We start from the raw sequence: 21,534 nt of genomic DNA, 5'->3' as shown, positions 1-21,534 counted from the left end.
GAGAACGATAACAGAAACTAAATGTCCCTTTGGTAGTGAAAAAGATATAGGTATATGAGAGAAACCAGGAGACAAGGCAGAGGGCGAGAGCAGCAGCTCTGAGCAACAAATAGTAAGAGAGGAGCTGAAGAAGATTCTCTCTGATTAGACTGATAGAACACTGACAGGGTTAATCTCTAGATAACAACTCCCCATTGATCTGCTCACTCATGAGCCGATTAGAGAATTGATACACAACACACACACACACTTACTCCGTGTTGCAACAGCACATATGTTCTCCAGCGAAGTCTTTTATGAAGCTTCAGATCCTTGTCCTACTGACCTATATACATACATCACAGGGAGTAGTCTTTTTTGAGTCTTTTAATGCTCTATTTGGTTATCTCCAAAGTTTTTGGATTTAAGCAAATATGTGAAGTTAATTTAAAAAAGTTATGTTTATTTGGGGACTTCTGAAGGAAAGTCCAGATTTTAAGATACATTATGACTGTATAGACTCAAATAGAACAGAGATAATGAGACTGGTAATGTTAGGAATTTTGAAGAAACTGAAGAAAAACTTAAACTATTGTTCAAAATATTAATCTTTTACTCTCCCAACTACTTTGTTTGATCACTTTACTTTACATGTTATGTTTGGTTTGACCTGCCAACAGAGACAAACAGCTCACTGGCGAATATTTAATTTAATCTCTTTCTTCTTAGAGCACATTATCTTGATCCTGAATGGAAACACAGAGGAGATGTACAACAAAAGGGAATAAAGAAGGAAGAAGAGGATGCTTAAGAGAAAGTGGCCATTTTTATATATATATATATATATATATATATATATATATATATATATATATATATATATATATATATATACAAATTTATATCCCTTGGCTTCATCAGATGGATGCAGCAATGGCTAATTCTTCTCCATAATTTAAGTGTTCTGGTAAAAGTTAGATTTGATGCATCTTATGATTATTTTCCTTTTGCCTAAGAAGAATGTTATTCCTGTATTTTCTTTATTTTAAAATCAGGAAGAAAACTGTTTTTTCTTCTTCTTTTTTTTTGCTTATGGTGTACAACAGTTCTGCTCTTTAGTAGCTCATACCTCAAATTTCACAAAAACAACTCCTAATAATGGTTTACAGTACTTAGTTACTGTAGATGTAAGTAAACTAATGTGAGGACATATATTATTAGAAATCTTTCCTTTTGAAAAGTTTTAATAGCCATGAAGTTGTTAAAAAGATAATGCCCAAAAAATAATAATGTCCACACTTGATACTTCTTTCATCTCAGAAGCCAAGTGAAAGGGCATTAGGAGGAGATTATGCAAGGCAAACTTTGACAGACTCCTCTGCTTGATCATCTTTCCCCAATTTAACAAATCTGCTAAACTCACTTTGATGCCAAGACTGAGCAACCCATCACTACCCGGCATGAGAAGCCCAATCTGGCTGATGAAGATAAATGAGAAAGCTATTTAGTTATTAAAAATGACTTGGATAGATTTACCAAAGTGCAAAGTCTGGCCAGAATAGCAGACGGCACAGTCTTGATTCTACGCCATATCACACAAGCCAAGTCTATCTTCAAAATAAGAATAAAAAAAACCCTGCTAAGGTTTCTCTTTCGACTAGATGACGGTCTGATATGCAAACACCAATTATAACGCTTGTATTTCATGCCAAAAACAGGGCAAGGAGCAGACAGACAGAAGGAGAGACAGACAGGTGGGCAGACAAGCCCAACACTTGGCTTGAATACTAAAAGTAATTGTGCAGCTCATAAAGAAGAAGAGCAAAGAAAAAGCTGCCTTAAAAGGGAAAATAAGGACTGCATATATAGAGGTGAAACAGAAGAGATTAGCAGATGGTGGTGATGCAAGATAAAAGGATCAATGGTTTGAACATCTCACAAAATCACGACTAAAAGAGAAATAGAAGGGATTTACAGAATAAAATCTAAGATGAGAATACAGGTGGATTTTCTCATTTAAGCTGCTGCACAAGAATCTATTTAGGGTTGAAGAAAATCTAGATGATAGAAAAGGAAAATAATACAAGAGGAAAAATGAAAGGAACACTCTTTAGAGTTAAGAATTTATTTTACAAGCCATAACTGCTTGTAAAATAGAAAGCAGGGAGACACCTGTTTGTATTATTCAATATGCAACTTATTAACAGTGCATAAAGATAAATGCTGCGGCACATTGAATCAATTTACTACCAGAGATGCATATTTTATAGAGCTGTACAAGCAATAGCATTGCTGGCTGATAGTGTTTAATTATCTTTGAGGTGTGGCCTGTCTAATCCTTTTTTTAAATTGTTTTAATTCAAAATTCACATGCGTTTGTGTTATCAGCCTTCATTAATTTAAGGATTATTTTAGAAAGAAAATTTAATTTACAGTGTTTGGCCTGTGGATCACCAATCAGAAAATATGAAAGGAAATTGGCATTTTCAGTATTGTGTTCCTACCATAATTTGGGGTCTCTTTATCATGGACACAGCCTCAGACTCATCCAAACAATTTTGGATGAGAAGCGAGTGTCTAATACAGAGAAGGTTATGTTGTACAAGAACAATAATGAATCCCCACTTTTAGAAATTCATCAGACTCATCACACAATCAGTGGCCAGTTACTCCCTTGCACCCCTGTCTCCACTCTGATTGTCCCCAGCCTAAATCTATAGGCGCGCAGTTTGTGCTGACTGGAGATGGGCACCACTTTGAAACACTGACTCATTCTTTTAGAGGGGTGCCTCATTAATCTCTATGTACACACCCGCCCACACACATTCACAGCTACTGCCTGTTCACTGCATTTTGGATCTTCTCTCCCACATACTAAAAATGTTCTAAGTATTGAATGGAATAATTTACCTCAACAGTCCAGCATCTGACCAGACATGCTGTCTAACATTTGTCTTTCTGATGATGGATTTTATGGTTAAAACAGTAGTTGCCATTTTCTGAAATCCCCATGGTAACTTACCCTCGTCCTCATTGGAGACAGCAGTCCCTCCATAGCTGATTCGGTTGGTTCCGGTGGGTTTGTGAGGCCCCCTCAGCTGTGTCGGTGTATTATCCCAATCCGCAAATAGATCCTGTTAGAAACGCTGTCTCATCCTCAGAGCAAGCATCTCTTCTTCAGCTACAGCTCTCTACCCACCCAGAGAGCCCAGCACACTGACAGGCACACAGAGAGAGTCTGTGCGCGTAGTGGGATTGTGTGCAGGCATATATGCACCCACACACTCACGCACACATGCACAGTGTGAAGCAGAAGGCAAGAGGGCAGTGAGAAACTCCTGGTGCTTCTCCTTCCTTCTCCAACCTGTCAGCAGATGTGTGATCTTCCCCCGTGAACCCCTGTGCTGTGAATGTGCAATGCACATAAAGGGTCTCTCCCTTCTCTGCCTTCCTCCCTACATCCTCTAGCTTATCTCTCTCCCCCCTGCCTCACTCACTCTCCCTCAGTGCCTCTAGCTACATTTGTTCCCTTCAATGTGTCAAATGATTGTGGGTCTTTTTTTTTTCCGTTGCAGTGACCTCCGTCCGCTGGCTCTCTCTTCCCATCCTCCGCCTTCTGTCCCTCACCCACTCAGCCTCATTGAGAATCCCTTCTGTTGACTGTCTACTTCTGGTTCCCGCCCAACTTTGGAGGTGAGATAGAGCAAACATTTATAGCGCCTGTATGTTTATGAAAGAGATGGATGGAGATAGAAAGAAAGAAAGAAAAAAAACAGAGAAAAGAAGAGAGAGGGCTCTTTGGTCCACCATTGTCCCTCTAGATAATAGTGGCTCTCGATCGCCTAGCAACCTGATGAACCACTAATCTCAGAATAGAAAAGGCATGAGTCACCAACTCAAATATTTAGACCTTGTTTTGTTGCTTCCTAACCTGCTGAAACTCACCCATAGTATTTCCCCACCTAGGCACATCAAAAGCCAAACAAGGACTAAAGAAAAATACCAAGAGGAAAATCTTCTTTTCTACAGTATATTGACACTGCTATTTAAAGGGGGCAATCGAGGTGCTTTTGGCAACTGATCAGGATGGCGCCTATGAGAGGCCTCCCATGTTTTCCAGTCACTTCTGATTGTAGACCTTGGAGCTAACCCAGAATAAAATGGAGTCTCAGCCCGTAACTGTCTTTACCCAACGGGTCATTAAGAACTGATATCAATAAGTCTATAAGCCTACCACAGTCTTTTAACAAATTGGGTATCTAAAAAATGGTAAAGGGTGATTCCAACCGTGAAGACTGTTTGATCATTTATATGAATGACCTGCATATGTTATTGCATTTAACTAATCTGCCAATCACATGAACCTTATTATTTGCGTGAAGAGTTCTGATGTCCTTTACAAAGCCTGTTAAACATTGATAATATGCGCCCATGGATTTCAGGCTGTAAAGCTCCTCCATTCACTCTTCAATAAGTAAAAACTGTGTCATAGTAAGATATTGGAGGCAGTTTGTCTGCAATAGTTTTACTTCTCTCATACAGGTGCATCCTGACTGGAGTGGTTTTGTGGATATAATGTGCACAAAATGCTTTTGTACACTGGTCAACAGTCTCAGTATACTTTTCTTTTTGTATAGTTGTTTGGAAGCCATGGCGACTGTGGTTACCTAGCTCTGCACATGCCTACCCATGTGACATGTGAAATACTTCAGACATGTGAAAATGTAGGTAACCAGATGTTCAGATTTGTGCGTCCCACAAACTAAAACAAATCCCACATTTGACTTAGTCAAATAGAACAAAGGTGAAAAGACATATATACAGATTGCTTTTCATAAATGTGTAAAAAGCAGAGCCGTAGTCATTGTCACAGAGCTCCTGTAACACTCCCCAATGTCATGCCCTAGCTGTGCAACATGCTCTTAAAAAAAAACATGTTTTTATACAAGATATGATGAAAACTATGGTTAAAGAAAAGAAAATTCAGCCAAGACTACAGAGTCTGTAGTCTGTAAAAAGTATGCAAATTTTTTAATAAGTGGTCTTAAAGCAAGGCTTATCTTTTTCTGTTTACCTTAATGAAATGATCGTTTTTTTCTCCCCCTTTCTGATTAACAGTTTTCAAACATTATTTTTGCAATAATGTTGCTGTTGTCACAGTTGCTTGTATCATCACCAATATGACAAAAGGCCCCACCAGTAGTGTGCATTTGCCAAAACTCGGTAGAGTTCACCTGTTGTTTTCAACCTCTAATCAATATGGGTAGACTGCACAACAATTTTAGAGTCTTAAAACCCATCAAGAGAATTTTTAGACAAAATCTAATAAGGCTAAGCACTAATTATCTTTTAATACAAAGTTGTAAATGACAATTAAATGTTTGGAATGGTGTAGAGAAAGAGAAACACTGAAAAATCTGACATTCATTTTAGACAGTGTCATACACTCCACCTAGAAAACTGTTACAGAAAGCTCCTTAAAATGCAAATAGGAGTGTAATCATAAATACTTCCTCCAAGCTGCTGTTAGAATTCAGTATCTTTGCTCTTAGTTACTTTTTACATTACCGCTGTATTTTCACTTTTCTGGTAAAAACTCTATTGTTGCTTTTGTGCAAAAATATGTATAAATATTTTGCACATTTTTTAAAATAAATATCATCTACACACTTCTGTTTTTATTTTATTTTTTGCATATGCTATTTTTAACAACTATACAATATTTTTTACTCATGTTGTAAATATGTTTTTAATGTTTTATTAGTTATCTCCTTTGTATTCTATTCTATTTTATTCTATTCTAATGCATTCAATATCATATTTCTATTTCCTTTTTTCCATCAAAAGACGACTGCAATGATAGTTGCAAATAATAAATGTTCTCTCCTTTAGAAAATACACTATAAACACACAAATCTTCTCCTCTATTTCATTGTTACCATGAGAACTATGTCGATAAGGGAGAGGAGCAAAAGGAAGCCAAGAGAGCTGTAAAAATACCTAAATAAATAAAAAAAACTGAGCACTCCTCCAAAAACAGCCTTTCCTAACACAGCTTTTAGATCTAAGTATCAAGTGAAATGACACACTGTGGTTCAGGTGGCCGCCTGCGGACTCTGACAAGCCTTTCTGTCTTAACTACATGAAACCAAGTAAGGGGCTCATTCTCAGTCTGTTCTTTTTCTCTCTCAATTATTTTTAGTCTGGTCTCTCCACCTTGTCCAGGAAAGACAAAAAGCGTGTTAAAATAAACGTAATTGATTACAACTTATTTTATCGTGGTTTTCCTTTCCATGCTTTACATCATACATAAATAACCTTCAGCATTATCTGTGTAATTTGATTAGCTTACAGAGATGGCAAAAGTACTCACTTTCCGTACTTGAGTAGAAGTACAGATACTTGTGTTAAAAAATACTCTGCTAAAAGTGGAAGTATTGATTAAACTTCTTTACTCAAGTAAAAGTAACAAAGTACAGGCTTGTAAATTTACTTAAAGTATAAAAGTAAAAGTAGAAACCACTTTTTTCATGCCGTTGCCTACATTTTAAATGGATGTCTGCCAATAGGACTAGATCTCCGTTGTGTTCATTTTCAATCATCTCGTCGTCCATGCTACTATGCTAACGCCACCGCCACCAAGCTGCAATGATTTGCCGCCAATGAATACCGCCGAATCTGTCGATTCATCTTGTAGTGGTGCGTCAAATGCAACGTAGATTCCCATCCAATTAGATTGAATTTGGTATTGATGACGTGAAAAATAATAATGGTAACTCCATTGAAATGACTCAAAACTAAAGTAACGAGCCAATTTTTTTAAATGTAAGGAGTAGAAAGTACAGATATTTGCGTAAAAATGTAAGGAGTAGAAGTAAAAAGTCGCCATAAAAATAAGTAGTAAAGTAAAGTAAAAATATCAGAAAAATCTACTTCAGTACAGTAATGAAGTATTTGTACTTCGTTACTTCCCATCTCTGTTAGCTTAATAATAACCTCACAAACGATTTGAGAGACTTTTTTTTCATATTAATTCTTTAATTTTTAATCATCTCTTCCTAAAAGAAATGAACAAGTTAAACATTCAAGTGAGAGTTGTTTTAATAGAATCATCAGTATGTAGATAGAAGGATAGGTTGTGACAATTTTGAACAGAAAAAATCTGAATAAAAAATCACTTTGTAAATGAAATTCAAGGTAGGATTTGGTGAAAAATGCAAACTACAGGTTTGACATGTATCTAAGGGTATAAGGACTGATAACGTTTTACAATTGGCAGTAAATATAACAGAAGAAGGGAAGCCAGTATTGCAAAAACAGCCACACCTCTGTTCAACAGATGATAAGTTTTGTTTTTATGGGACTGTGACCATCACACTTTGGAATGACTATTGCTGCAAATGGAAAGTAGATAGACTGGAACCTTCTGTCACATTTCAGCATTGATTACTGCCCAGCAGAAAGGAAATAGATATTTTAGCACAATAAAGTGTGGACTTGATCAATAACACTCAGCCGACAGAGCTACTGGCACTTTAACATATGTACTTCAGTAAATAATTGAGAGAGAAGCAATGGTGTAACTATCGGTAAGCAGACTATGCATCTGCTTAGGGGCCCCATCACTGACACCTGGTTGGCCCCCTACACAACTGAGGACTGGGACGTCTCTTTGCAGATGTGATGGTTCTAAAAATTCCTCTTAAACCAACCTGATACTAGGATGACAGACCGGACCTTATTTATACCCCAAAACATGGCAGATTTCAACATGATGGTGACCCATTTAAACACGACAACAATAGCAAAGCAGACAGTGGTACTTCTAATTACTATGTAAATAACTGTGTATAGTCCATTAGATGGTTGGTAAAAAATACACTCATATAATATGTTTCAAATCGCAATAAAGATCTTAAAAGAACGATGTATTTGAGTATTTTAGTTTTTACAATACAACTTGGAATTATGAGTAATCCAGAGCGTAGATAAAACCATAGCCGTTATGTACAATGTGTTACCGACGATGGATACCAAAAAGAGCAGATTCCAGAAAAGAAAAAGCAAATAAGAGCTGCTGGAAAAATGAAAAAAAACTTCCCAAAATAAACACGTTCTTTCAAAGAACCAAAGAGGGAATGGTGGTCTTTACTGCTACAGTGAGTGAAGATTGCAACCAGGAGATGATTGGAGAAGGCGTGGGTTAGGAGGGGGGGCTATGAAACTCCAGGTAGCCCAATAAGACTCATTTTACAACAGAGTATACTAAAGTACATCCATGTCTAGTGAAGGTGAAGAATGATGAAATGATGAAGTGTGTATGTATGGGGCACATTTTGGGTCGGTTGTCTATGGCAGCGGCGGGGTGGGGTGTTGTACTTCATATGGGGCCCACCCAGATAATGGTGCTTATGGGCCTATTGTTGTGTTGTTACAACACTGGAGAGAAGGCTTGTAACTGTTTTCTTTTTTTTTTTTTTTATGGAGACCATAGTATTTCATAATCTACATTCTCTTTGTTTTTGAAGCAAAATATGAACTTTAAGATAAGTTTGTATCTGGCTGGGGATTTGCAATGACCTGCAGTACATTATGGAAAACAATGAACAAGACATTTTAACAGAACAACCTTGTATTGATGTGGATGCTCACCGGCGGCACAGCAAACAAATTTAGTTCATTTAGTTCAAACTTAGTTCATTCAAGGACCATATTTTTACAAAATGTTGATGAGATCCGTGGATGTAACAACAAGCCCACGGAGACATCAGCAGCTGTTTTTTTTTTTTAGCATAAAGTTTAGAAGAAGATAAATAACTTTCTAGTTACTGAATATTCTCCTTTCTTTTTTTGTGACAATAATCAAAATTAGCTCTTAGTATGATGCTTAAGAGAAAATTAAAACTGGAAGACTCTTATCAGCATCACCTGGACCACCTGCCGATGTCCCACACTCAAGTTTCAACCAATCAACGTCGGGACAGCACCTCCTCCAGAGCCAGTCATCTTGCAAGATCCCCTTCCTTTAGCTTCTGGCCTAGCTTCGCTCCGGCACACCAGCAGAACTTCCACTCACCTCCTACTCATTTCCTCCCTCACTCTCAGGCCCAGTCCTAAATCGGCCCCTAAGCGCTAACCCTGAGCTTGAGTTTGGTAGTAGGTGTAGCAGCGGCCTGGTGGCGGACAAAACACGTTCTGCCAAATGTAAATTCCGCTACTTTGCTGCATCTTCTTCACAATGACAGAAAATCAGAAGTTAGTTCATCAAAAAAACAAACAAACATGTAATTCCAAAATGGCAGGTCCTCCCTGAAATTGTTTTATATGACTGTATACATGTCTTTAAGAAAGGGTAAAATGTTTAATGTTGCGTTAACCTGCGCCATAGAGCTACAGCCACGCACATGGGATGTCACTGTTTTGCCATAGCAACGACTGCTTTCCTTTTCTGTTGGAGGGAGAAGAAGGTGTCCCATTCTCGTTTATACCATAGCTGCGAGTGAGACTTTGTTGGGAGTGACGCTTGATAGTTAAGGGTTAGTGGTTAAGGGGCGGTTTGGAATTGGACCCCTATTCCTAGGCCCACTCACCCTCTGGCTTATTCCACTCCCAGTGTCCGGGCCCCGGGGGGAAGGCTATTATACTCCTTTTCTAGATTACTCATCTAAGCAAATGTTGATTCACAGCATCAAAGTCATCTTCCTGGGCCCGAGCGCAAAATAACTTATTTCAGTCATGTCAATAAAACATTTCTAATTGCAGCTGTTCTCTGCAAGAGGCTATCCAGGTTGAAATGGGTGTTTGACTGCAGGTGTAGTCTGGATGTATACCAGTATATTTTGTTTGTTTTTACCTAAGAAATGTGCGTAAATACTAAGTAGACTGGTTTGGAGTTTGTTTTCAGAATAACACCTGTACTGTAGGTAATTTATTTTCAGTAAAATACAGACTGATCATGCTCTAAATTACAAGCAGATGTGACTGGTGGCAGAGAGCTTTGCAATCCAATAATAGGGTTGTTGAGCCTCAAGGCTAGAGCACTTAGACAACTATTCTCCTGAATTCCTTATTATCACAGGATGAAACCATACAAGTTTTTACATAATGAAACCAAATTCAACTGTATAAATCTAAATAAATTGAGGATTTTGGTAAGATTTGTTTTGTATTTGATCAACACTGTATTATGCAACCTACACAGTAAATTCAACAGTGTTAAATATGTAGTGTCAAAGTACATTGACTCTTTAAGAGTTATTACATAAACTGGAGTAATATATACACTACTCTATTTAACACCAGTTCCGACTGGGAGCAAATGCACTTTTAAAGTGTTACTTCACAGAAACAATGCAAAATGTACTGTGTATTTTTTCAGTTCTCACCAACCTGATGAGAACGTTTTGTTTTAATTTTGGTCTTTTTTTAAATGTATATATTGATTAATTTAATAAATGTAACTATAAGCAGTTCTCCAAAACTCAGCTGACAAGAGAAAATTGTACAAATTTTGCCCTCTAAGTATATTTCAAGATGATATTGCTGTTAAGAGAACATTGTAAGTGCTTGTCAGACGATTGCCTTAAAATATCTTTAGACAATAAATAATGAAACAGACACAGAAACCAATAATTATTGTAAATGCATGCATCGATGATGCTGCAATTCGAGAAATGTCAAAGAGGTTTGCCCAGAGGTGTTGTTAGAACCAAAGCAGTTTCCTACATTGGAGACTTTCTTTAAAGTTGGAGCTATGAGGTTGAAAAAAAATCATTATTTGTTAAAATTCATGTTCAACTCATCAGCTTTTTTTAGTTCCAGGTAAAACTTTTTTTTTATACCATTTCGCTGTATTTTTCCTCTAAGTATATTCTAAGAAGAAATATTTTTGTTTTTTATGTAAAAATCATGTTTTTGCACCCAGCTTCCAAATATTGTTTTAGGATGTGGCAGTGTGGAGTTTTTTTATATCATTATTTTTCAGTAGGCTGGATGTGCATGTTTCTGACAAGCCACAGTGACATACAGCCCCATATATCACCATCATGCATTCCTGCTGACATTGAACCTGTCAGCAAATCCTACAATCACTTAGAAACGCACACACACACACACACTCTCACATGCAGCTTGTGTCAACCCCCAGCCATTCGTATTCACTAATAAACCAACATATACAAGAAGAAGAGAATGGGTGGTTGAGACAGAGAGGGTTATAAACACAACAATCACACCACAATGCTGCACAGTGCAGTGTAAATTACACTGCAGTGGACACTATCCTTATACTCATCCCAACCCCCCTTCGGCCACCTCCCCCTAAAACATTCTCCTCTTCACCCACATCCCTGAAGCCCCAGCTGGACCCCAAGATTAATCCCTTGTGACTTCTCCGTCAAACAGATTTGAACAGACACAACCTGGTTCAATGTGCTGATCCATAAAAGAAAGTGACATAAATCTTTTTAATTTTATAAGGTTTTTGGTTGACAAATATGTTAAAGTGATTCTAAATATTAAAGTTCAAGTGGCATTCAGAAGGTCAAATGATAAGATAAAATTGTGGAATTGTGTGCAACTTCAATTTTTTTCGTTTTTCGAAAGAGAGCTACAATTAGACTATATAAAACGTGCATCCCGTAGGCTGATGAAATTAATGGCAACTCAAAACATCAATTGAAAAGAATATCAACTATTATCAATTAAATCTTGTCAGGGTTAGAAAATGTTAAATTGTACATGTTTGCATTAAAAGACTTATTGGATTTGAATTGATTGTCTTTTTTTCTTGTTTTCTGCTTCCTCATCAGATACATCACATATATTTGTTTGATTGAGGTGTCACCAGATTTTTACACAGAAGCTGGAGGGAGAACCTTAATATTTTGGTGCGGCATATTGAAACTTTCAATTAAGGTGTGATATTATGATGCAACTGAAAATCTGAGCCTGGTTTGAAAATCATGCTCATCAAATAAATATATAATGCAAAGGCCCCTCCTTTATATATGTGTGTACCCTTACATGATGACATCAAGCTGTAGAAAATTAGGAAAGATAACCCTTTGGGTTTTTGTACATATTTCACATTAAATATAAGTCTTCATGGTGGAAATTCTTGAAATTTGAAAATAACATTGTTCATTATTCTGTAAATTGTTTTAAAAGTGACTTTTTTAGGGTAGGAAATACAGGTATCACAAATGCATGCATATTTATAAAACTTGGCACATTTGTCAAAAGTATAGCCACACAAGTCTTATTAATTATTATTATTATTACTATTTTAAAGACAAACCAACAAAAAAATCAGAAACGGAAAATAATTGAAGATTTAAATGGAACATTATTTATGGGATTGACGATATTTCAAAAAAATAAACTTACTGTGCAGATTAAATAACATCAAATAAAATCAAATTGATGTGCATTGAATTTTATGGTTGTAAAATATCAAAATGTAAAAAGCCCAAACAGTGTTAAAATTAACAAACACATCCAAAAAGAACAAACATCCATGCCTTAGAAAAACCTTCCAAACTGTCTCTCCTGCCAAATCTTTAATAAAATATCATCAAAATTGCCTACTAGTGTTGGGTGTCAGATATTAACCATCAAAAACTGGAGCGTGAAACTACTTTAAGCAAAAATGTTCACATTTCTTAGAGCTGGTCTGATTGTTGCCTCAGCGATTTTATTCAGCATCTTATCTGAAGATTCACAAATGGCAATCCAAGGACGCATGCATTCTATGGAATGATGCACACTTTCAATGCAAATGGTATGAAACATATTGCACCATTCTATACATGGATATATGCATTTCATGTATGTGGATGGTCATCATTACTATCTGCAATCCTAAAAAAATGAAGAGGGAAAGCCCCTTTTTCACTCACACCTCACCACAGCTAAGAAGGAGGGACATCTTATCTCACAACTGCAGAGAGGAAAAGAATTAAGCAGGAAAAAAAAGATGGATGAGAGTGCATAATGTGAGCAGGGCTCTGCAGGAGAAGGACATATGGTAGTTTGGGACAGAAGCCAAAAAGAAAAAGTTTTGACAGAAGGAGAGGATAAAGAAAAGAAAGAAAAACATCCTTTAAATTTCAGTACATCAATAAATACAAGCTTCTTTTACTATTCTATATATGATGCAAAGAAAATCTTATCTTAAAGCTTCCAGGAAATTTCTGCTGTATACAAAAGAAACCACAATAAACCAACCTCTTCAAAAACACAGTAAAGTGAAAAGGGGCAATTGATTTTATTTATCCTTAGCTAAATTATGCTTGATGCAATGATGTCATTCCAAAGTGGTTACCAAGCAACTGTTGTCAAGGGCGACCACCAATCTCTGCAGGCAGTGCACTGAGAGTCTTGCAGAGAGAAAAAGAGTGAGATGCACATAAAGAGTGACAGCATGGATGAGAGTTTGAATGTGTTTAAACAGCTGCTGGTGAGTTCTGAAGGCAGTGAAGATCAATAGCTGCTCAGCTTTTATTAAGTTTTATTATATTATTGTCTGGTCCTCATCATGATGCAAGACAAGTCTGGTCCAGTCCGAAATGGATTTGTATGTATTTTATATTGATGTTGCAAATAGGCCTGAAACTACAGGCACAGGAACACAACCAATTTCGTTATTTATGACATTCTCACTTTGCATTCACAGGCTTATGCATGCACGCAAGTCATGCCACAAAATCCTTATCGATCTTCATTCACACACCTCTACTCCCCTCTGCTGGCAGACCTGCATACCCATTGCACCCTTGCTATTCTGTGAAGTGAACCTCAAAACTTGCAAAAACAGGTACATTGATTGATAAAGTATCAATGAATAATTAAAAAATCAGCTTTATATAAAGTGGTCATGAATAATATAAAATTGTTTTTGGTAAAATGGAAAGTTAACCACCATGTGTCCTTATTACACCTATATATCATTATTATTGGAAAACTCTGCTTGTATGGAGGATCTCTTGCACCTTTATGATGAAACTAATGTCCTTTAGGTTTTACTGTTTCTTTTTCTTTCATGTATTCATATAAAGGTTCATATATCAAGTTCTAAACCATCCCCCTATATCAAATCAACACGGACTTTGATCCTTAACCAGGAGGCGGTTCCAGTGATATGGACTTCCGGTCTTGTTCTGGTACCAAGAAAAACATAGCCATCAGTCCTTAGTGACCTGTTGCCCTGACATGACAAAGATCCTAGAATGACTTACAAATGTAAATCCATTTTTTGTCAAACATTGGGGAAATTCACTAACCCATCCCCTTGGGGAACAGTGGGCTGCCCTGTGGGGCGCCCGAGGAGCTCAGTGAGCCAGGATGTGACTTGAACTCAGAACCTCCAGGACCCAAACGCAAAGCTCTAACTAGGCCACTACTCATCAGTTATGTTAGCCCATCTGAGTAAAGTATCAAGGAAATATAAGAACCTGTATAAGGAAATATAAGGAACTATCAAGGAAATATAAGGACTTGCATTTTTTTTTAACAGTCTCCTGTCTGGCAATGTGGCAATAAGAATAATTGTCTTGATGCCAAAAAGAGCCCAACAGATTTTACTTTCACAAGTGGAGCAGTATGGCAATTGCCATACTGCTCCACTTGTTTCATGCATATAAATTGCTTTATTATAATTATGCAGGGAGTTTTACGGTTTATATGGACACTGCAATGTAAATAGAGCAAAAAAACAGAAGAAGAAAGGGAAAAAAAGAGAAAAGATGAAAGAAAGAAGAGATAGAAAGGAGACAATGACAAAACATTTTCAGTCTGCTTCATCACCTGTAACGGGATGAAAAAAGAACAGCACAACCGAAAGACATGGTACGAGATATACAATAAAGCAACACCTTGAAACTATCGCTAAAGTAATATTATTAAGTGTGACATGTACTCTGTGTTACCTGAAGATATGAATGTGTGGTTTCTGTATGGAAGTGAATCTTGCATTTTTTAAACTATGATGGTGTTGGATTGAAAATGCATCAGACTGGACTTAAGACACATCAGTTAAGCCATCAATCACAAAAAAGACAGAGACTATACTTTATGAAGCTTAGATCTTTTCCAGCAAGATGTGGCATATCTTCTATAAGTTTGCTATGGTGAGTGTGATCTCTTGTGTCATAATCTGTAGGGGTAATCAGAAGTTTAACAAGCTAATAAAGGAGCATGTTCTGGGATCTGCTGCAGATGAATTTACAAAGCAGATGTCTTTAAAAAAATAAAGAACATTATGAACAACTTTGAGCAAACTCTACATCAGACTGCCAGACAACAGTATTGTATTCATTCAGAAGCAGTACTTCAGGTCCACTGCAGGACAAATCACTCTAGGAGATTTTTATTTTTTTTTTACTTCAGCCATCTGCAAAACAACAATGTGCCTCAATCATCTTTTATCGGGGGTTAATTGTTCTTATTCTGGATTTTAATGTGAAACAAAAACAGAGACGTTATATATTTTCTCCATAACTTGTCATGCAAATATATCAACTTGACATTTTTTATTTTAATTAAATTCAAATATACTTTATTGACCTCGAAGGGATATTAAATGTCGGAGTAACTTATGTAGGGCTTTTATGTAGATGTGAACCTATTTAAGCTGCACTCTCTGCTGAGTAATAAATATACATTAAATTAAAAAATGATATTACCAAAATAAGAATATTAATAAATACTGAGAATTCTTGGTATATAGTAACACATGAACACAAAAAACAGACTAAATTCCTCTGCTGTGTTTAGCACTTTAACTGCATTTGAAGAGATTTGCTTGTGAAAATCTAGACGGACTGATAAGTGTACAGTGACTTTACTCCCCTGATCTACTCACAAATACAGTGTTTTACCAATATGCTGAAACCACCTTAGTTAATTATTCTATGCTTTATCTTGCTGTTGGGGATTTCACAAAATGTGCATTAATAATGCTGCTTCCCAACTGATGGGAAAAGGTAAACTATCACTTTTCTTTTCATGGAGGACTAAACTTCAGAAATCTTTACTGTCCTCTAGTGGTACACAAAGGAACAAAGCATGATACATTTGACTATGCCTTCATTTCTTCCTTTTTGTCTTTCTCTCTCTGTCCTGATATAGATGTCTTTGTTTGTTGTAAACTTCACATATTTACTGTGTTGTAAGCTTCTATATTTTCTGTCAAATGTTTTATCTCGAAATGCACCGACGATGTCATTTTGTGTTCAGTCGAAACAAAACAACTCTGAATTTAATAGCCTTTAATTTAATGAATCGTTGTCAAAAGTGTTTTTTATGAAATGAGATGCCCATGTCCATGAGAGTTGAATTCAGGAAATCTGGCTGAAAATCTGAAGCTAAAACATATGAAAATATGAAATATTTGCATTATAAAAAAAACAAAACAGAAACCAACTAAAAGAAACAAAAAAAAAAAGGCATGAAAGATTATTTTCTCACTCTACTGTTGTTGTCACAAAATCAATTACGTGTTTTTTCATTTGATCCAATTACACTTTAGGTAAGGCAAAAAAAAAATATATATATATATATCTTTATATGGCAATACTACAAAGGGGCTTGCTTGTTTTTAATTGATGTTATGCACCTGCTCTATCTTAGTTCCTTCTTTCAAATTATCATGCATATTAATAAAGTGTATAAAAAGAGCATGTTAAATACTTACCAAATAAAGCATTTATGGTTAAAAAAACATACTCACTGCAGTATCTATTAAGGTACTGTTTCATCCAATCAGCTGAATGTCTTCTGAATGTCTTTTCACTGAACTGCTTTGATGGGAAGAGGCCCAGATTAATATAATGTGTAGCACCTAACCCTGTGTGCCACACATTATCAGTCTCACATTATCAGTTATGATAAGTTATGATCATTTAAGAATTTCTATTAAGGGCTAATAAAGTTACTGCAGTGGCCATACAGTATCCCAGGGCCACAGTTTGGACACCCCTGATGATTAAAGTCTGTTTAATCACCAGTCCTTTTGGTGCACTGTGCAAATTGGATTTAATAATGAAGACAGACTACATTCAAATTGTAATTTTCTATCTTTCAAACAAAAATAGAATGTGGAAATTCAGACAGAGCTGGATGTTTCAACAGGACGGTGATTCCAAAACAAACAATGAGACTGGTTTTTGGGATTGATAAAGCACACGAACATTAACCCACCGGTATGGCCCTGCCCCTAACCCGTTGAAAATGTATGGACTTTGTAATTTTGTCATTATCTCTGCCTTCTTCAAAGAGGAGTGGTCAACCATACAGCCTATGACATACTAAAAGCTTTTTGATGGTCTCCAAAGAGGCTATGAGGTGCAACTTGAAATGGGAGAATGATCAAAGCAATGGCATGGGATGGTGTACTGATTATATTTTTTGAAAAAATGGTTGAAGTTGTTTGTTTTATTATCATTACATCGTGATTTAAGAATCATCAACAATTCTTATAATGTTCATACCTATAATGTGTATTCAATCTAAGACGTATAGAGACCTGGCTTCACAAATACAACTACATCTGAGTGTTAAAAACACAGAGCTGCTTTGCTTTAGAAGGGTTGGTTTCCAGGGCAATCAAGGACTCCAGCATTCTGTGACTTAGAGAATTAAAAGAAAGCTTGTCCACTTGTGCAGACTTAAATTTGTCTGTGTCTGCAGTTATTTTGATTTGAAGATTTCATATGAAACCTAAAGTTGAAAATTGTTTTAAAAACAGCTGGTTTTACTTTAAACTGCAAGTTTTGCTTGAAAAGTTTTCTATTTCTATTTAAAGCATTTCCGATATACTTTTGCTTCTTTTTGTGCACAGGACATTTCTTGTTTTTTTAAGAAAAAAAGTGGTTGTGTGTTTTTCCATACACATTTCATACACATTTCTTAACATACAATTGGATCACAAATTCTTTTGAACTTCGATTTTTTTGAATGAAGACTGTCTTTCAGGAAAAAAAACATGTGTTTGCAGGCATGGTTTCTCTCTTCATAGTTCTTTAATTGATTATTTTATTTCTATTTTATGGTCTTTCAGTTGAGTTTTTGTGATCTTAAGTCTTTTTGACTGTTTATAAGGCCTCTATAGCAATACATAACAAATTTACTGTATCTGTAGGAAAGTTCTTTTCAAATACAGATTCATTGATTGACTCATAGTTTGATGATTGAATATAAAAAATGAGGAATAATTTTAATTAATATTTTTTCCCCTGTATGTTAACTATATTTTATTTATTTATATTTGATCAATTAATTATACATATTATTTAGTGTCACTGAATCCAGTAGTTGATGATTGAACTTTCACACAAAAACCTTTCATGTTTGATGTGTAATGTCATTCTTTTTTCTTTTTTTTCCCTCCATGCCTATCTTATTAAAAGCTGTTAACAAGACAGCTCACCAATATGTCAAATACCTGTTTGGGGGTTACTTGGTCCATATGGAGGACAATCAGCCCCACTGGGACCTCTGTCAGCCAGAGTGTGAAATGTCAGAAGTGCAAACACTGTTGCAAAAACACACATGCACACACTAAATCACATTCACAGTAACAGAGACTAAATCACATTCACAGTTACAGAGATGGGACTAAATTTTGAAACGAGCAAAGATTGATCTTTCTATTCAGACATCTGCTCCATTGCAGAGACAGATGGTGAACCAATCAGACCGCCTGGTGCCTTTACCACATTGTACCCCCACTCGTATCACTGTGCCACCCCTCCTGAAAACCTGCATCCTTGGCACACAAGACAGGTGGCTTCTTGCTAATGTGACACTGCCATTGGCTTGTAAATTATTTATGCATTCAGTTTAACACCAGCATGCAGCAAATAAGCCCAGAAACCAAAAATACCTAATCCTACCCCAAACATTTTAAAGTTTTTATTGTTTGCATGTAGCTTACAGTCACTGCCTAAAGTAAATTAAAAAGCCATAAATGTATACTCTTTTCTTTTTCTCCTGCCACAAAAGTCTTATTAATCTGCCCTGAAAGTGATTTTCACCATGGGCTGACCTTCACAGCACAGCAGAAGTTATTTGCCAAAAGATTGCTTTAGTTGAATACGCAATCTGAAATATCTCAAAAAGCTTGTGGGAAAAATCCTTTAAAAGACAGTTGTAAAGGAAAAGAGGATGTTATATGCTGTTAACGTTAAATGAATTATTTATATCTTAGATTGACATTTTTTGCACATCTTTGTCTATACGTATGCTCTCATATGTCCTGCATCACTGCTAAGATTGCAGGATTTACAAAATTTATATCAGTGAAATAATATCAGCATACACAATTGTCCTATAGCGGAAAGAGCAGAGATGTAGAGCTTAGAAAACCATCAAGAAAACACAGAGCAGGAATTTAGTGGGTTGATTAGACCGTCTGTGCTTACAGGCAGATGCTTATTAATGCTGTTTCCATTTACCCTTTTCTTTTGGATCACACAATAAGCACACACAGTAACCTGCCGCGCACCCCTGTGAGCATTAAACCCATACAGTATGCAATTCTGTCACACCCCCATATCAAGACTGCAGTGCAGATTAACATGCAGGAGGGGATACACTGCACACACTGCAATCACTTTACAGAGTCACACCTGAGACCTTCTTTGCACACAAAAGAGCATAGCTGATGGAGAAGGAGCTCTGATGAAGTCAATTAAGACTGAAGCGCATTCACCTCTGCAGCCAATCAATAGTCCTTATCCAGACTGCAGTATAAACATAACATTTAAGGGCAAGAATTAGTCTTAAGCACATACAGACTAAGCCTAACCATAATTAATGAAAGTATAGTGGAATATTAAAACCAAATTCTCCCTTTTGCTCCTCCATTCAAGTCTCCTGTTTGAGTTTTTTGAAATCATAGTGAAAACAAAAACAAGAAAAAAAGACATGTATCTTTATTTTGCAACACAAAGATTACAACCGAGTTCAGGGAACAGAAAAATGTTTCAAATTTTTTCTATTAATTCTGCATTGTCTGAACAACACGTGATCAAGGTGTCAAAATTATTAATTATTACTCAAGTAGAAGTTCTACTGTATTAAAAGTAAAAGTAATGCTGGGAAAAATGTTAAGGACAGATGCTTTAAACCTTATACTGGTTACTGCACCACTCTATTAAAGGAATTTTTTTTTTTTTTACAATTCTGAAATATAATTTTCTCAGCTTTATAACCAATGGCATTTTAGTTTCACCTCTTCAAACTAAAATTATCAAATTAAGTATCTTAATCAATAATCAAATAGACATTTAATTAAGCACAAAACAGCAGAGTCCCTGTTTTGTATGAATGAGTTGCCCTATCATTCTAACAAACACTTTATTTGTACTGGTAAACAAATCATTTTGTAATAAGATGCTTTACATAGATTTAATACTTAGACTTAGTTTTACTCTGGAGTGGCTGGTTGGGAGAGGCGGAGGGCTGGGATACTTTACAATGAGGAAGTCCACAAACTGTAGTTAAAAGCCTTCAGCTGATCCAAAACGCTGCAGTCAGAGTTCTGATGAAAATTAAAAATAGAGATCATATCTCTCCTATCCTAGCTTCTCTTCACTGGCTTCCTGTTAAACCAGAAATAAAATTTAAAATCCTCCTTCTCACATATAAAGCCTTAAATGGCCAAGCTCCATCTTATATCAGAGATATGATTGTTCCTTATGTTCCAAACAGAGCACTTCACTCTCAATCTGCAGGTTTACTAGTGGTTCCTAGAATTTCTAAAAGTAGAATGGGAGGCAGATCTTTTAGTAATCAGGCTCCTCTCCTGTGGAACCAACTACCAGTTTTAGTCTGTAAGCAAGGCACCCTTTCTACTTTTAAGGCTAGGCTTAAAACTTTCCTTTTTTGATAAAGCTTATAGTCAGAGTGGCTCAGGTTATCCTGAGTTATCTCTATAGTTATGCTGCTATATGCTTAGACTTTTTGAGGACATAGGGACTCCTTTTTCATCATTCTGCTTCATTCTATCTCTATTCTCCCACTGTGCAGAATCTGTTAGTTTAATCTCTAACGTTATGCTCTCTCTGCTTTTTCTCATAGTAGCTTCGCCTCGTCTGTTCCTGTTTGGCTGTGACACCATCCTGGATGGAAATATCAGCTGTGCTATTGCCATCAACACCTTTGTTTATAGATGTTGGCGATTTGTCTATTTTCCAGTGTAGTCCTGTTTCTCTGACTGTGACTTGCTGAATGTGCTCTCTTCATCCTCTGAAATGGAAGCTGGCTCTGAGCTTGTTTACCTGGCTGTGTTTCCTGGACTGGGCTGCCTTTCGTATCTCTGCTTCTGTCTCCTTGAACCCCAGTCTGCCTCGGCAGATGGCCGCTCACACTGAGCCTGGTTCTGCTGGAGGTTGCTTACTGTTAAAAGGGAGTTTTTCCTCTCCACTGTTGCTACCAGTATGCTCAATGTCAAGCATGCATAATGTCATTCACCAGGGCTGAAAACAACAAAGGGCTCAAAAATTTCCATTGTGGAAAGACTTCAAAGTAAGACGAGATCTGCCCTGAGTACCT

At 36.5% G+C, this 21,534-nt stretch overlaps 1 protein-coding gene across 2 annotated transcripts in view; it reads right to left on the bottom strand.

The window, feature by feature from the left end:
- Positions 1-21,534, bottom strand: part of frmd4a (FERM domain containing 4A) — a 145,066-nt gene that overhangs the window by 116,175 nt on the left and 7,357 nt on the right. The window contains exon 1 of one of the 2 annotated variants that reach the window (XM_038299924.1): positions 3,002-3,433. The exons of the other annotated variant lie outside the window; for it this stretch is intronic. Coding sequence (XP_038155852.1) covers positions 3,002-3,034 — 33 coding nt within the window. The 5' untranslated portion in view covers positions 3,035-3,433. Of the gene's footprint in view, positions 1-3,001; positions 3,434-21,534 lie in introns of those variants that run through there. 2 annotated transcript variants of the gene reach the window in all.

The sequence above is a fragment of the Cyprinodon tularosa genome, unplaced genomic scaffold, assembly GCF_016077235.1.
Source record: "Cyprinodon tularosa strain WSP-4 unplaced genomic scaffold, ASM1607723v1 ctg44, whole genome shotgun sequence".
Lineage (NCBI taxonomy): Eukaryota > Metazoa > Chordata > Actinopteri > Cyprinodontiformes > Cyprinodontidae > Cyprinodon > Cyprinodon tularosa.
The sequence above is the reverse complement of the archived record's forward strand: the minus strand, read 5'-3'. Positions and strand labels throughout refer to the sequence as shown.